This window comes from Ranitomeya imitator, chromosome 8, assembly GCF_032444005.1.
Source record: "Ranitomeya imitator isolate aRanImi1 chromosome 8, aRanImi1.pri, whole genome shotgun sequence".
NCBI lineage: Eukaryota > Metazoa > Chordata > Amphibia > Anura > Dendrobatidae > Ranitomeya > Ranitomeya imitator.
The window spans coordinates 161,418,296-161,434,644 of NC_091289.1; the positions used below are offsets into that span (position 1 = coordinate 161,418,296).

The 16,349-nt window shown below is 41.8% G+C and overlaps 1 protein-coding gene across 1 annotated transcript in view; it reads left to right on the plus strand.

Annotated features, from left to right (window-relative positions):
* TDRD5 (tudor domain containing 5) overlaps positions 1 to 16,349 on the plus strand; it is a 119,732-nt gene that overhangs the window by 69,571 nt on the left and 33,812 nt on the right. Inside the window, exons 9-10 of the mRNA XM_069737701.1 lie at positions 7,341 to 7,552; positions 9,874 to 10,086. Of these exons, the coding sequence (XP_069593802.1) occupies positions 7,341 to 7,552; positions 9,874 to 10,086 (425 nt within the window). The remainder of the gene's footprint in view (positions 1 to 7,340; positions 7,553 to 9,873; positions 10,087 to 16,349) is intronic.

The following is a 16,349-nucleotide window of genomic DNA, read 5'->3' on the forward strand; positions in this document are numbered from 1 at the left end:
CGATGGGTGACCGACTGGATACTGCCATTAGTCATATGAATACACGTATTCAGGAGGTCACCAAAAGCCTTGACCAAGTGAAAGCCGACCTCCAGAGGCCAGCACATCACTTTTTTAATCAAATTGAACAGGGCATGTCGGAACACCTTACTCTTGATCTCCAGCTTAGTGTCATGCAGGCCTGCAATGCTGCTTATGTGCAGGCTATGCAGCAGAGTCTGTATTTTCAGCAGACAGTGGCGGCGTATCCACCTGTGCCAACACTGTCACACTTGACCTCAATGCCGAGCTCTGCTGCATACCACTGCATGGCCACCTCCATTCCAAGCACTGCCGGACACCACTACAGCACCACCACTATGCCGAGTGCTGTTGGACAGCCCACCACCACCACCATGACAACTGCTGCTCCTGCTTGGACCTCCTCCACTGCCACCACCATGCAGCAGCACCCGGATCAGGACAGGTCGGCCACCATCGCCAGGTCCCAGCTGCAGCAGCCCCTGGATCCTGGCATGCTTTTCAGCATCAGCATGCAGCAGTACCAGGATCCTGGCATGCTTTTCAGCACCAGCATGAAGCAGCACCAGGATCCTAGCATGCTTTTTACCACCAGCATGAAGCAGCAGCATTACCCGGACCCTGGAATTGCTTTCACCACCACCAGGATGCAGCAGCAGCACCCGGACCCTGGCATGGCCTTCCCCACCACCACAACCATGCAGCGGCACACGGACCTGACAGGTCGGCCACCACGACCAGGCCGCAACAAATTAGCCCACCGAGGCTCCCCAGACCGCAGCGCCGTTCCCAAAAAGGGAAACAAAATAAAACACAAAGGATGATCTCAATTCCTCTCCTCTCACCTCCCAATGTGTCTGTAATGTCTGGTTTGTCTCACCCTTCCAGTGTGTCTCTGCCCTCTCGGCATCAAGCCCCATCCCCGAACTCCCAGACCCCTCTACTTTAATTTCCCCTTCTCCTGCCACCCCCTGCGTCGTCCACATTAAGCCAGGCCTCACAGCTACACACACCCTATTTCCGTCACTCTACCCCAAGGAGGCGTAGTTAATTTAATTTGTTTGTTAAAAAATAAATAATAATGTTTTTTGCCCCAATAATGTTTGGTTAATTGTGTATTTCGCCGCCGGCAACACACACCGTGCACTGAAAAAAACTGCGCTTCACGCTTTATTTTTTGGCCAACTCATAACTCCAGTAGTTATTAAGTAGAACACTGCACCTTTGCCTGTTTGGTATAGAGCTATGAGGTGGCCAAAAAAAACCAAAATTACTTGTATTTTCTCCATAATCTCTTCAGTCTGATCTGTGTCGCAGACTGAAGAGAAAATGGCGGTAATACAAAGCAGAACTATACTCAACAGGTCATGTGCCATAAATAGTGAGTTCATGATGCACAAAACTCTGCGTCATGAACTCATTATATATGACACCTGACCTGGTGAGTAGAGAACTGCCTTGTATAACCTCCATTTTTTTCTTCAGTGTACGTAATCTATTTAACACAACCCGAAGAGACGATGTAGGTCATACAAGGCATAACTATACTCACCTGGACAGGTGTCAGAAATTGTGAATTCATGAGGCTGTTATTTTTGCCTCATGAATACATTATTTCTGACACCTGACTTGATGAGTGTAGATCTGCTTTTTATTATACCTCCATCTTCTATTCAACCTGTGTCCAATAGATACTGCAGAGCAGAATCTAAACGTAATGACGTCAGCTACCTTTCCACTATCAACATAAGTGGTTTTTAGAGGAAATACATAGGAGACTCGGTCAAGATAGCAAAACACAAATCTTATTAACAAAAAATATTATTAACATTTAAACATAACATAACTGGTACAGGCCAAAACCCAACAGGAAATTTTACACAATATTGTCTTGCCATGCCACACGTCCAATATGAGAATCAAAATAGGCAGCAAATTGGTCCCGCATGTGGCCCACTTCAACTGTTGACCGCAGCAGGTGATGCTGGTAATCTGGCAATGGGCTTGCAACAGGTTCATCCAGTTCAATGTTGGGTTGCTCCTTAGCCATTATGTAATTGTGGAGAACCACACAGGGTTTGACCACTGTCTCCATTTTTAGATTAATTGATGTCGCAAGAACGCGCCATTTTGAGACCAGAATCCCAAAGGTGCACTCCACTGTTCTTCGGGCCCTGGTCAGTCTGTAGTTACAAATCCTTTTAGTGTGGTTGAAGTCCCGACTGGATTATGGCTTCAGTAGGTTTTCACACATCTGAAAGGCCTCATCACCAACCAGAACAAATGGCATCGGTGGGCCTTGAGTGTTGGGGAGAGGTCGTGGCAGTGGAAAATTTTAAATTTCTTCCATACACACTTCAGCTCATATCAGAGTACTTGAAAGTCTGTGAGTCATTCCCACTGCCAAAAGCACCAATGTCCACGGCGATGAAGCGACAGTCCGCATCTGCTATTGCCATGAGCACAACTGAAAAATATTTTTTGTAGTTGAAGTACTCCGATCCAGTTCTGGCTGGTTTGATAATGTGTATATGCTTTCCATCCACCGCTCTCAAACAGTTGGGGAAATCACACACACTCCAGAATTTTTCAGCAATTTCAATCCACATGTCCTCTGTGGGTAGGGGTATAAACTCCTCTCAGAGAACATTCCACAAAGCCCGGCAGGTGTCCGCAACTATTCCAGACAGGGTGGAAATTCCAAACCGGTACTGAAAGTGGAGGGATAAGCTCTCTCCGGTTGCCAGAAATAAGAATAAAAAAATAAATTTACAATCAATTCCATTTATGGTGGTTTTTAGCTAAAGACCTAAAGGAAAATACAAATACATGGCAGACCAATAATAATTTTGACTGGCATTTGTTTAGCATTATTACGTACCTTCATGTAACCCAGAGACGTTCCTCTGCTGGAATCGCTCTACGAAGCTGGGTGTCCTGTCTCTGGATGGCTCCTTGGACACGGCCAAGCAATTCCCGGAAAGAGTCTTGAGACATCCTGGTATATTCCGGGATTTTGTCCGGGTTGGCATTAAGCTCGCCATATAGCGTGTGGTAGGCTCCACAGCTCTCCCAGAGTTCAATAATGGAGTGTCTCCAAAAACGCCTACGCCTTGTCCTTCTCTGTCGTTCTCTATTTCTTTGTTGCTCCCAAGCAAACGCACAGGCAAGAAACAGCCTGATACTTAAATCCAGGTTGAAATAAAAGCTCTCCATGCGAAGATCCATCATGACACAGGATACAGTAGCAAACTGAAGATTTCAGCAGTCCAAGGGTCTATTTGTAGATATCCCATAATACACGCCCACTGTAGTCCCATTGGCGGTGTCTGTTTATCTAGATTTTGTTTCTGTTAAATATTTCACCATGCATACAAAAAACACACGCATGGAAAAGCGTGAAAATGCCACGTTTTTTAAACGCATGCATTCACGTATGCGTCTAAAAAAACGCTGTGTTTGTACGTGTTTCAAAGCGGTTTTTCCTTAATTTGCGTTTGCGGATTAAACGCTGCGGATTCTAACGCAAATGTGAAACTAGCCGAAGGCTGCAACCAGGTCAACGCCTTCCACTTTCTATAACCAATATAGACTTGATCTATCCACATCTTCTGACTTAGCTTTTGGTAGAGCTGTCCTTAGCACGGTAATCCCGCCCAGGTGACTGTTCTCTGTAAGTCTCTCATGTGGGTGCTGTTGTGACAAAGGGTAAAAAGCCTGATTACTTACCGGTAATACTCTTTTAGGGAGTCCACGACAGCAACCACTCACTACCCTTCCTAGTGTTATATAGTTTCCGAAGATCACCCACTAATGGCTTCTTGTATAAAGTATTTTTAAGTTATTAGCATTATCTGATAAGAATTGAACTAACACTTTGCAGTTCCTCTCGTACTCTGAAAACCAAACTGAAGAGGAGAGGAGGACCGCCTCCTTTTATTCTGTAGGTTTCCTGTTCCTATGGGCGGATCCCCTCTCTCATGTGGATGCTGTCGTGGACTCTATAAAAGAGCATTATCCGATAATGATTATCGGTAAGTAATACGACTTTTCAGTTAGCCATTAAAAGGTATCAACCACTGAGGACTCTCAATTTGAAACATTTTTCTATCTACTGGCTAACACTGTATCAAGATATATATCTTTCCTATATCAAATTGGTGCTTTAAAAACATTCAATGTGCAGGTATTCTAATTTTAATTTCTTCATTTATATTTTTGGCTGTACATATCTTCTGTGAATTGTTTGTGTTATATAAATAATAATAATTTATTATTTTAAGTTTCAGTGCCTGAACCTTTTGTTATTTAGGAGATATTTGTCAGAGAAGTTTTACTGAGGCATGCTCTGCTTTCTCATTTGAAAACGCAGGTTAAGCATTAATAACTTGCGTAATTTTTATCAGTATAGCTGCTTGGGTTTTTACATCATTAAAGGGAACCTGTCACCTGAATTTGGAGGGACTGGTTTTGGGTCATATGGGCGGAGTTTTCGGGTGTTTGATTAACCCTTTCCTTACCAGCTGGCTGCATGCTGGCTGCAAGGCAAGATTGCTTTGCGCAGGCGTGTACTATGGAAGACAGAGAATGAACTTCAATCCAATATTGCAGCCAGCGGGTAAGGAAAGGGTGAATCAAACACCCGAAAACTCCGCCCATATGACCCAAAACCAGTCCCGCCAAATTCAGGTGACAGAGTCCCTTTAACTAGTTTCTGTAAGAGCTTGTAACAACTCGGCAGAGCTGAGACGTAAGTGGAGCTGTGTTTGTTGCCTGCAACACACAGATATGTGATGTGAAACTGTAAATACTTCTCTGTTGGTGCATATGGCAGAAGATAATCCTGTGCCATAATCATCAACACTGCAGCATTTGCAGTCTCACATTGTTGATCTGACAGCAAAAGGCAAAAAACACAGCTGTGTTTGTGTCTTTGCTCTCTACTGCAAAGTTATTGCAAGCTCTTTTATTAAGAAGTTGAGCTCTGTTGGAAACCTACAAAAAATTACTTAAAAAAGAAAAAAAATGAAAAGAATGAAAACGACGATTGGTAGAGCAAGAGATCATTTTGTCCAATCACAGATCGAAAAGACCGGGAATGCACGATTGTATTTTTTCTGAAATGCTCTGGCTGTCAGTCAGTGCCAGGGAGTGGTTACATTACAGCAGGCCCTTACTATGCGCTGAACAGCGACCAAAGCCGTGCCTTTATGACTGAAAGCCCGAGGCTGCGCGGAGGAATACAGTTTTTCTTCCTGGCAGTGTGGCTTTTAATCCGCACAGCTGCAGCTTTAGAACACTATTAAACTACAGATTAACTCCATATCTGCATGTTAATAGTGTTTTGAACAGGCTCTGTGCGAATTTCCTGTTTGTGCGCTAAAGCTTAAAATGAAAAAAATGGAATAGTGGAACAGCGATCACCGCACTAAATACAGTTTAAGGAATAAACACTTTAGATTGTAAATGGACTGATAATGTACCGTACTTACTTATCAGTTAAAGGAAGATTTCAAACGGTCTTCTTGATTGGTGCACTGGATGTGATGTAGTTATGACTATTAGTATTGATAATTGCCACACTTGGTTTAGTTGACTATGATAAGATTAGGACTTATATTCAATACATATGGCTATAATATAAGCCAAAATGAAGGTACCTTGTAGAAGTGTTGGTGGTACAGTGTGCTTCGGTCCGTGAGGCTACCCATTTGAAATCTTCCATACTTTATTGAATCCACATAGGATCAAGTAAGTGAACCAGCATAGTCCCTTGAAGCAGGGCATTTTAGGTCAATAAGTCAATATATATGCATCCATTACTGGTTTTTAATAAACACTGGATCATCTGGACTATCCACGATGGACCAATAACATATTCTACCGTCTGAACCAATATATTTAACAAATACTAGTCTCCACTGCCTTCTTACGGTGGACCTACAGTCTAGTCTACTATTCTACTGGTACAGTAAGTAAGTGCATCAATACGTAGAATATTCAAATACAGATCAAACCTGAACCTAACTGGTTTAATATATTACAGGTACTAAAATCTAGTCGGGGTAGTACAAATATACTACTCATCAGACTCACCCATATAGCCATACATCCCACACGTAGTGGATACACTCATCACCAGGTCTGCATAAGTAAGTACATTATCAATCCATTTAAAATCTAAAGTGTTTATTCCTTTAACTATATTTAGCGCGCTGATCACTTTTCCATTTTTTTTTTATTTTAAGCTTTAGCGTACAAACAGGAAATTCGCACAGAGCCTGTTCAATCACCAGCAGCCTTTTTCAGTTTTTTTCTACATCCATATTCCTTTTGGTGGAGCGCCAGTGTATATATTTGTATAGTAAATACAGTGAACATAGTTCTGTGCTTTTAAGCAGGTCTGTGGAGTCGGTAAGCCAAACCTCCAACTCCTCAGTTTCCATGACTCCGACTCCACAGCCCTGTTTTTAAGCCCCACGTTAAAGGGGTTGTCCCCTACTAGAACAACCCCGATAAAATAATAAAGCCTTTACTCTCCTGCCGTGCCAGCACTGTTCCCGCAGTGTCTGCACTCTCTATCCCCAGGGCTGTGATACGGTGTTGTGACTCCGGCGCCCAATCAGCGCTGGCTTCACTATCTCCACCTTCTTATAAATTGAACATGGAGATGAAGCCAGAGATCAGCCGCAGCCCGGACCTCCTCTTCATGTTCAGGTTGTCTGAAGGTGGAGACACTGACATGCCACCGGATCACAGCCCTAGGATGTTGAGTGCCGACTCCACTGGATTGTAGCTGGCACCACTGGATTGGAGCCGGCACCAGCTTTATCATTTTATCAGGGCCGAAGGGTTTGTCCTAGTAGTGGACAACAACAAATGGGGTTTGTTATAATGAAATAATTGTTGTGAAGTGGTGCGTCCATCCAGACCTCTGCAATACGTGCAGAGTATGTCCTCAAGAGCAAAAGCAAAATGGAGGCCCCTAGCTGGAGGCAACCCTTTGTAAGGACTAATATGGCATAATAGGGAGGTATAATACAAATCCACTATGAGGGGTCCCATGCTTTAGTATAATTGTTTAATTGCACGGTTTCCATAATTTGGCAAGACAGATGGTAAGTGCTAATATTAGAATAGATAACTGATTTTTGTGGTACATATATCCATACTTGCCATTTCTTCTGCCGTAAGGCACTCCACTAAACCAACCTCCAGAAAATAATGCTTTCGGACCTCCATACAATTTTGGTTTAGGAGATACTATTTTTCGCAAGGTACAGTCCATTACGGAGTATAATCATTTGTTTTCTTGTCAGTGGGACCCTTTGGATATTCCAGTATCCGTCTCTCAACATGAGATCCCGCCTGATGCTGTCAGAAACCAAAAGCTTCACAGTTTACCTCGTATGAAACGTGACTTTATGATTGCGGTCCATGTGGAGAATGTGGCTTCTCCAAGTAACTTCTACATCCGGTGTTCTAGTAAGGACACTTCTAAGAAGCTGGAAGACATGATGCTAGAAATGAGGTAAGAAAGAACTTAAAGGGAACCTGTCACCAGAAATAATGCTGTTAATCTGCAATTTAACCCCTTAGTGACCCCTTAGAGCCAAATTTTTGAAATCTGACTAGTGTCACTTTATGTGGTAGTAACTCTGCAAAGCTTCAACAAATCCCAGTGATTTTGAGATTGTTTTTCGTGACACCTTATACTTTATGGTAATGGTAAATTTAGGTCAATATGTTTTGTGTTTTATTTATAAAAAAAATATCAAAAATGTGAGAAAAATGTTAAAAAATTTGCAATTTTCAAAATGTGAATGATTATCCCTTTAATCCAGATGGTCATACCACAGCAAACCATTAATAAATAACATTTCCCTCATGTCGGCTTTACATCAGCACCATTTGTAAAATGATATTTTATTTTGTTAGCATTTTAGGAGGTTTAAAAATGTAGCAGCAATTTTTCATTTTTTTCAAGGAAATTTACAAAAAAAATTTTTTAGAGACCTATCCATGTTTGAAGTGACTTTAGGGGTCTCGTATATTGGGAAACCCCCAAACATGATACCATTTTAAAAACAGCACCCCCTGACATATTGAAAACTGCTTTACAGGAGCTTTACAGGAATTAATGCAAAGAGGTATGACAGAAATGAAAATGTGTATTTTTACCACCTGAATGCCGCTAACTTCTGAACAGAATACTACAGCCGTCAAACTCTAAGGCCGCTATTTGGTTGTGAATTGCCATGACAAACATCAGGACCACACAATCATGATCTCTAGGTGCCGATGGGCATAAAGAGGAAGCCCCCACACACTGTTAACCATTTATATGATGTAGTCACTATTGACAGCAGCATCTAAGGGGTTCAACAGATTTGGACGGTGCAAACACTGATCGTGGCTGACACAGCAAGTTGTCAGCTATAGTGTACAGCCGACAGCTGCTGGATTGTCACCTGTATGGGGAGACTATTCTCTTACATCTCAGGTCAGTTAAAAGACGTATTGGCTGTCATTAGCGTTACGATGCTGTCCTGCACCTGCATGCAGCAGGGAGAAAATTATCTTTATTCTCCCTGCCAGCATTTGTTTGTCAGTCATGGAGGCGGGGGGGGGGGGGGGCACTGATGGTTCAGTCACAGCTCTGAGAATACAGAGCAGCCGCTGACTTACAGCTGGCCGCAATGTAGAGCAAGTATAAGTCAGGGCCAGGGGCACCGTTACAGCGACTCCCCCCTCCATAACTGAAACAGAATGCCGTTGGGGAGAATAAAGATAATTTTCTCCCCGCTGCATTCGGAAGTAATTTCTAATAAATTTGTGGATTCAAAGAATCTGGAACACATCTCCTTTTTCTCATCAGTCACCTGGTGTGGCTTTGGAAAAATCTGGCTGAGGGTGGCGGTGGACTAGTTTTGATCTCTAAGCTTTGTTTTCTGTATAACATAGAGGCATTTCAGAGAAAAATATACCTAGCTGCAGCCAGGATCTGATTTTTGCTGCTCATAGTTTAGTATACTGCCATTTTATTGTGATTTAATTGATTTTCGTCCACTCGATGTAAGTCGGTGATACACTGATCAGTATTAACATTAAAGGGGGTTCTCTGCACTTATGTTATTGATGAACTAGGTCTGATTGCATCAGTTATTTTTGGGTGCCAGCATTGGAAAACAGCCGACCTGCACACTGTATAGAGCAGGCTCTGTTACTGAGCTCAAGTTGTATAGCAGCAGGACCCAATGTCAAGCAGCAGTTGTTAAAGCAGATAGTAGGGTATATGAAAAAAAAGAGATAAAAAGGTTTGATCCCTATCTAATATTACCCTTTTATAGATTTCTTGTACGGTCACACCTTGGATATGGCAATGGGCATCATGTGTCACACTGGCTGCATCATTTCAGCCAGTTATGGTTTACTTGCCTAAATGAGGCTTGATTTCAGATAGAAACATACATCCGACCACGTACCATGCGGCTCGGGTGATTAGGACAAAAAAGTAGGTCCACGGCAGCTTCTTCCTGCTCGGCTCCCCTTGAGTGATGGGTCTCTCCCATGTGTTTATAGTGGAGTGGGGAAGGAGAAGCTTCCTTGGACTGGCTTATTGGATAACTGGACTAGTCGCCCATGTGTAATAGTCCCTGGCCGTTTTTAAGTGTATGTTATACTCTGAAATGCAGTAGCATTTCAGAGTATAACATACCTGGCTGGAAAGATGCCTGTATCAGCTGTCAAGTTCCCTTTAAAAATATATATAGATTTTCTATATAAATGTAATTCCACATATGCTATAATCAAATTACATTTCCATATATAATACATATTTATTTATTTTAGATTCTGTTATTCAAATGAATATGTGTCCACCCGTTATGTTGTGCCTGACGAACACGTCGATGTCGGTGAAATCTATGCGCTTAGTGTAGATGACGATGTGTGGTGGTACAGGGTGATCATCCATGCGGTCATCAGCTCTGAGGAAGTTCAAGTTTTCTATCCTGATTTTGGTTCTTTGGTAACAGTTAAAAGATGTTGGCTGCGATTTCTCAAGTAAGAGCCTACAATGTCATTCTGAAAATCAGATCCTTACCTGCTGTTATTCTGCTATACATTGTCCCAACCTGATATGTCGCGTATTTAGCATTGTGTGGAAAAGATAATAGTTCAGACTTTATCGGGTTCCTTTGTATAGAGTGCAGGATCAGGAGCTGAGCACAGGAGAACATCAAGTTTACTGTACACTGCAATATTGAAGTATATATTGTGAAACAAATATAACAATTCCAATTGCCTCCATTTTCCCAGTCTAAAACTTAATTTAAAAAATATGTATTTGGTATTGCTGCACCAAAGAAGGACATATGTACCAAAATATAAATTTATCCTGTACACTAAACACAATGAAGAAAAGGAAAAAAATTCTAAACTACAGAAATTTTTATTCAATTTTTGGTTTGTCGCACCTTTCACGTAGTAATAAGTGATCAAACTGTTAAACCTAAAATGGTATTAATAAAAATGTGATTTTGCAATGGAAAGAAACAAGTGGTCACGCAACTCCATTGATAGATAAATAAAAAAAAAGTTACAGGTCAAATTTTTTTTCCTTGTCGTCTTACAGCAGCAACACCAATGGGGATTTTATCCTCCAGGAAAAAAGGACAGGTGAAATCAATTAGTTTAAATTGTCTTCCATCTATATATACCTGCTAATGGAGTATCTATTTAACAAGGAAGGAAAGACACTTCCCAAAACAGTGAGATATAGATGGGGTCCTTCATTTAAGAGCCAAGTAGCCTGAATCAGCAGGATTCAGAGCAGAAGCCTTCCTCAAGCAGAGCTTGTCTTGTAAGCGGCAGAGATGTATCTAGGATTTTTGGCACCCAGGGCAAGAATTTAGTTTGGCACCCCCACTCCCACAAAGGACATACGCGATTTGCACACTTAGTCATGTACCGACGAGCTGCTCTCCCAAATGCTCTCAATGTTCAGTGAACAACTGAGAGAAGCAGAAGAGAAGCTCGATGTCACAGGACCATAAGTATGAAAGTCGCGTGTGAGTGAAGTGTCCATGTGATGACTACTGGATCCTGCAGAGCTGAATCCTGACATTGCAGGCTTCTGAATTCTCACAAAGAATACACTGCATACTTTTAGGATTCTCCCTTGCATGTGGTCATGTCTGCACAAGTATGCGATTTGTATATTTCTGACCACATTCCGACTAGACGTGCCCGGCCTCGCTCTGTTCATTTTCATTGAGTGAGGCCACACATGTCTAGTCAGCACTTGATCGCATGTATGTAAATTGCCGACACGAGAGAATCCTGACAGCGTGCAGGGTGCACTGTGAGAATTCAGAAGTTTGCAGTCACATAGAATGCAGACTCATCACAAACCTGGAACCCCTTTAATGCTCCTAACATAAATTAAAACATGAGAATTAGTTTCACAAATAACATTTACATCCAGGTACCTTATAGATGACGTAGTCTCTGACTTCGTTCTGTTTCTTTTCTTCATCTTGTCCAGACCCCATGATGAGTTTTCTCATCCACATCTCATCTCTTGCAGAAGCTGCAACCATACCTCTATGGACGCAACTTCACCGTTATCACAGATCATAACCCATTGAGTTGGCTCAACAGAGTAGTTGGGGACAATGGGAAATTGCTTAGATGGAGTTTAAAACTTCAGCAATATGATTTCACAATTCAGCACAAGAAGAGAGTTGATCATGGCAATGCTGATGGCCTTTCTCGCCAAGATGAGGCAGAACCAGACATGTGCTCGGGAGCTGACCTGTAAGTCAACCCCCATGCACGTTCATAAGGAGGGAGGTGTGGTGAAATATGTATATAGATAGATATATATATATATATAGATAGATAGATATAGATATATATATATATATATATATATATAAATCTATATATATATATATCTATAAATCTATATATATATATATATACATGTGTATATATATATATATATATCTATCTATATGTGTGTAGTGACATATGTCTAGGGTTATATGTGCGACTAGTGATAATGTAACATCTGTCCTGAAGGCAGTCGCACCTAGGTGTTAATAGGTACTTCCTTGGGACTAGTAGAAATTGTCTCCATATCTCACCAGGAGGTCTGGCTAGGGCCAAGAAGAAAAGTAACATTTGGCACCTCCTAGGTCTTGGAGGGGAGATGCTAATTGCGGCCTGAGGGAATCTATTCCGGAGAACCTTTTCACAAGTGTCTCAAGAGAAACATAATATATTCATTAGTAGCAGGGCCGTGGCCAATCAACAAGCCAGCAATTATGATATTATCCTGAGGGGCCGGTCTAGAAACCTGACCTCCAGACCAAAGTTATAAATTTAGGCTGCAGACAGAGAATTGTGTTCACATGATGGGGGCAGCCTGAGAAGCTGGTGTGATGCAATCTACATCATCCTACCCTCAGGGAGCAGAAAGCAACTACCAGTTAGATTATTTCTGTAAGTTTCTCCTCTTTATTTTTATACTGTTTTGCATAAGTTGTATGTCTTTTTATTGTCAGATTTTTATCCCTTTTTCATATTGTAAGCATTGAACCTTTTGTTATTAAAGTATAAAAACTTTAACAAGTTGAACCTTGAATGTTCTAAAGGAATCCATAGCCTAAGGTGTGTGAGCCTTATGAGCGATAGACATATTTTTATTAGTATTATTATTTCTGGGACTCATCGCCCGTGTATTCGGTGAGTGGTGGCAGCGTGTATGAGCGGGTGTGTGGCCTGGGTCGGTGTGTGATTTATGCTCCCATTACAGGTTGAATGCTGGACTGAGAGTGGGGAGATAGATTAACCCTTGCAGGCACAACCCCAAGTCACGTGTGGGAGTGGGCACGTGACGAATAAGTGACACCACGGAGTAGGGATCCGTGACAATTCCGACAAGCCTATAACCTGCAGTAACCACCGATCGACCAAACCGCTGCATGACTAGCTCTACCCTCGCCTACTGTATTCTCACCCATCCCTTGTAGATTGTGAGCCTTCACGGGCAGGGTCCTCTCTCCTCCTGTACCAGTTATGACTTGTATTTTGTTTAAGATTATTGTACTTGTTTTTATTATGTATACCCCTCCTTACATGTAAAGCGCCATGGAATAAATGGCACTATAACAATAAATAATAATAATAATCTCTTCAGAGTTCCATTTTCTCTGCTCTTCTGCAGATAATCTCCACATGATGCACAGGATGCCCACATTAAGGGCAAGAGACTGAGTGGGTTAGGGTCTCCTAGAAAGAACTCCTGTCTTCCAGCCTCAGAGAGATGAGAGCAGTTCAGGGTGCCCTTTCACTTTTGTCCAACCATCCAAAGGAAAGCCATAAGGATCAGGTCCAACAATCAGATGACAGTATCCTATACACTGTGTGCTGAATTATTAGGCAAGTTGTTTTTTGGATCACATTATACTTTTTATACATGTTGTCCTACTCCAAGCTGTTCAGGCTTGAGAGCCAACTACAAATTAAGTAAATCAGGTGATGTGCATCTCTGTAATGAGGAGGGGTGTTGTCTAATGACATCAAAACCCTATATAAGGTGTGCTTAATTATTAGACAACTTCCTTTTCTTTGGCAAAATGGGTCAGAAGAGAAATTTGATGGGCTCTGAAAAGTTCAAAATTGTGAGACGTGTTTCAGAGGGATGCAGCAGTCTTGAAATTGCCAAACTTTTGAAGCGTGATCCCCGAACAATCAAGCGTTTCATGGCAAATAGCAAACAGGGTCGCAAGAAGCGTGTTGTACAAAAAAGGCGCAAAATAACTGCCCATGAATTGAGGAAAATCAAGCGTGAAGCTGCCAAGATGCCATTTGCCACCAGTTGTGCCATATTTCAGAGCTGCAACGTTACTGGAGTAACAAAAAGCACAAGGTGTGTGATACTCAGAGACATGGCCAAGGTAAGGAAGGCTGAAAAACGACCACCTTTGTACCAGAAACATAAGATAAAATGTCATGACTGGGTCAAGAAATATCTTAAGACTGACTTTTCAAAGGTTTTATGGACTGATGAAATGAGTGACTCTTGATGGGTCAGAGGCTGGATCAGTAAAGGGCAGAGACCTCCACTCCAACTCAGACGCCAGCAAGGTGGAGGTGGGGTACTGGAATGGGCTGGTATCATCAAAGATGAACTTGTGGGACCTTTTCGGGCTGAGGATGGAGTGAAGCTCAACTCCCAGACTTACTGCCAGTTTCTGGAAGACTTCTTCAAGCAGTGGTACAGGAAGAAGTCGGTATCGTTCAATAAAAACATGATTTTCATGCAGGACAATGCTCCATCAGATGCCTCCAACTACTCCATAGTGTGGCTGGCCAGTAAAGGTCTCAAGAAAGAATAATGACATGGCCCCCTTGTTCACCTGATCTGAACCCCATAGAGAACCTGTGGTCCCTCATAAAATGTGAGATCTACAGGGAGGGAAAACAGTACACCTTTCGGAACAGTGTCTGGGAGGCTGTGGTGGCTGCTGCACGCAATGTTGATCGTAAACCGATCAAGCAACTGAGAGAATCTATGGATGGAAGGCTGTTAGTGTCATCATAAAGGTGGCTATATTGGTCACTAGTTTTGGGGGTTTTGTTTTTGCATGTTAGAAATGTTTATTTCTAAATTTTGCTTAGTTATATTGGTTTACCTGGTGAATAGTGAGATGGGGATATATTTGGTTTTTATTAAGTTGCCTAATAATTCTACACAGTAATAGTTACTTGCACAAACAGATATCCTCCTAAGATAGCCAAATCTAAAAATAACCCACTCCAACTTCCAAAAATATTAAGCTTTGATATTTACGAGTCTTTTGGGTTGATTGAGAACATAGTTGTTGATCAGTAATAAAAATAATCCTCTAAAATACAACTTGCCTAATAATTCTGCACGCAGTGTATAAACCACCATGGAGGCACAAGAAGCATACCATTTTCAGTGGAGGTGGCACTGTTATTTATCTAGTCAGAGACCCGACTGAAACTGTTGATGGCATATCCACATTTCCCCTTGATATGTACAGCTAAGTTGCGATCTAGTCCTTCCAGAGGAGTGATCTTTGACCCAAAGCATTTTCCTTCAAATTATGAAATTATGGGGGAGCTCTCAGATTGACTTGACTGCTACCCGATATAATACGAAGTTAGGTCGTTTTTTCTCCATCTACAAGAGCGACAGCCCTTGGGCACTGGACGCTCCATCAATACCAAGCCGGTTCCCACTATCATATGTATTTCTGCTTATTCTTATGATTCCCAGAGTCTTGCAGAAGATCAAGAGAGAGCATGCCTCGATGATATTAATATGCCCTTATTGACCGAAGAGGACATGGTTCACACCTCTGATGGTTGAACAGGGGAATGTATTGGAAACTTCCCATCATCCCTTATCTGGTGACTCATTATGGCTTATTCATCAAAAAGGAGAGAAAAAGCTATTGCCTTAAAATTTCAACACTTTTTATTGAGATCAAATTTAAAATGTGTGTCTAAAATTTACAAACCACAACAAAATGATAAAACTATGGGGACACGTAGTGCAAAATGAAATTGGCCTGACCAATATGGAAAGGTGCCAAGGGTTATCAAGATCCAAAAAAGCTACAGCAGTAAATAGCAAATTGTAAATCAAAAAAGCTTATATCCAAAAGGGTGAAAAACCTCTTTAAAAAATATACCCAAGGGTTAGGGAGCGCTAAGCCTCCTTCCTCCTTTGGCCTCTGCAAAGCTTGACGCAACTACCTCTGGAGTTGGTGGATATAAATGTATATCCTTCAAGACCTGGTTTATTTTGGCTGTGACGTCTACAAGGAGAGTAAGCGAGATCCAGGCTCTGGCTTCAAGAGAGCCTTATCTTATATTTCTACAGGATCAAGTCCTGTTAAAAACACTTTTACCTCTAATGTACCTTTCTTTTCTCAAATATAAACCCATAAATAGAGCTGCAAGGTTTTTTTTTTATCTGGATCCCTCTTCCAATGAAGAGAGAATTCTGCATTCCCTGGATGTTGTCAGAGCTCTAAAGGCATATGGAATCCGCACAAAGCGGTACAGGAAGTCGGAACATCTCTTCTTTGCCTTCTGACCCCTGTTCTTTGAGAAAGAATCAGAATCAAAAGTCTCTCTATTCAGATGGTTGATACAGACTATCACTATTTGCTATGAGCAAGCAGGCTGTCAAGCGCCACAGACCATGAAAGCCCACTCAACTAGGGCTATGTCCACATCATGGGCAGAAAGAAGCTGCATACCTATTGAACAGATGTTCAGCA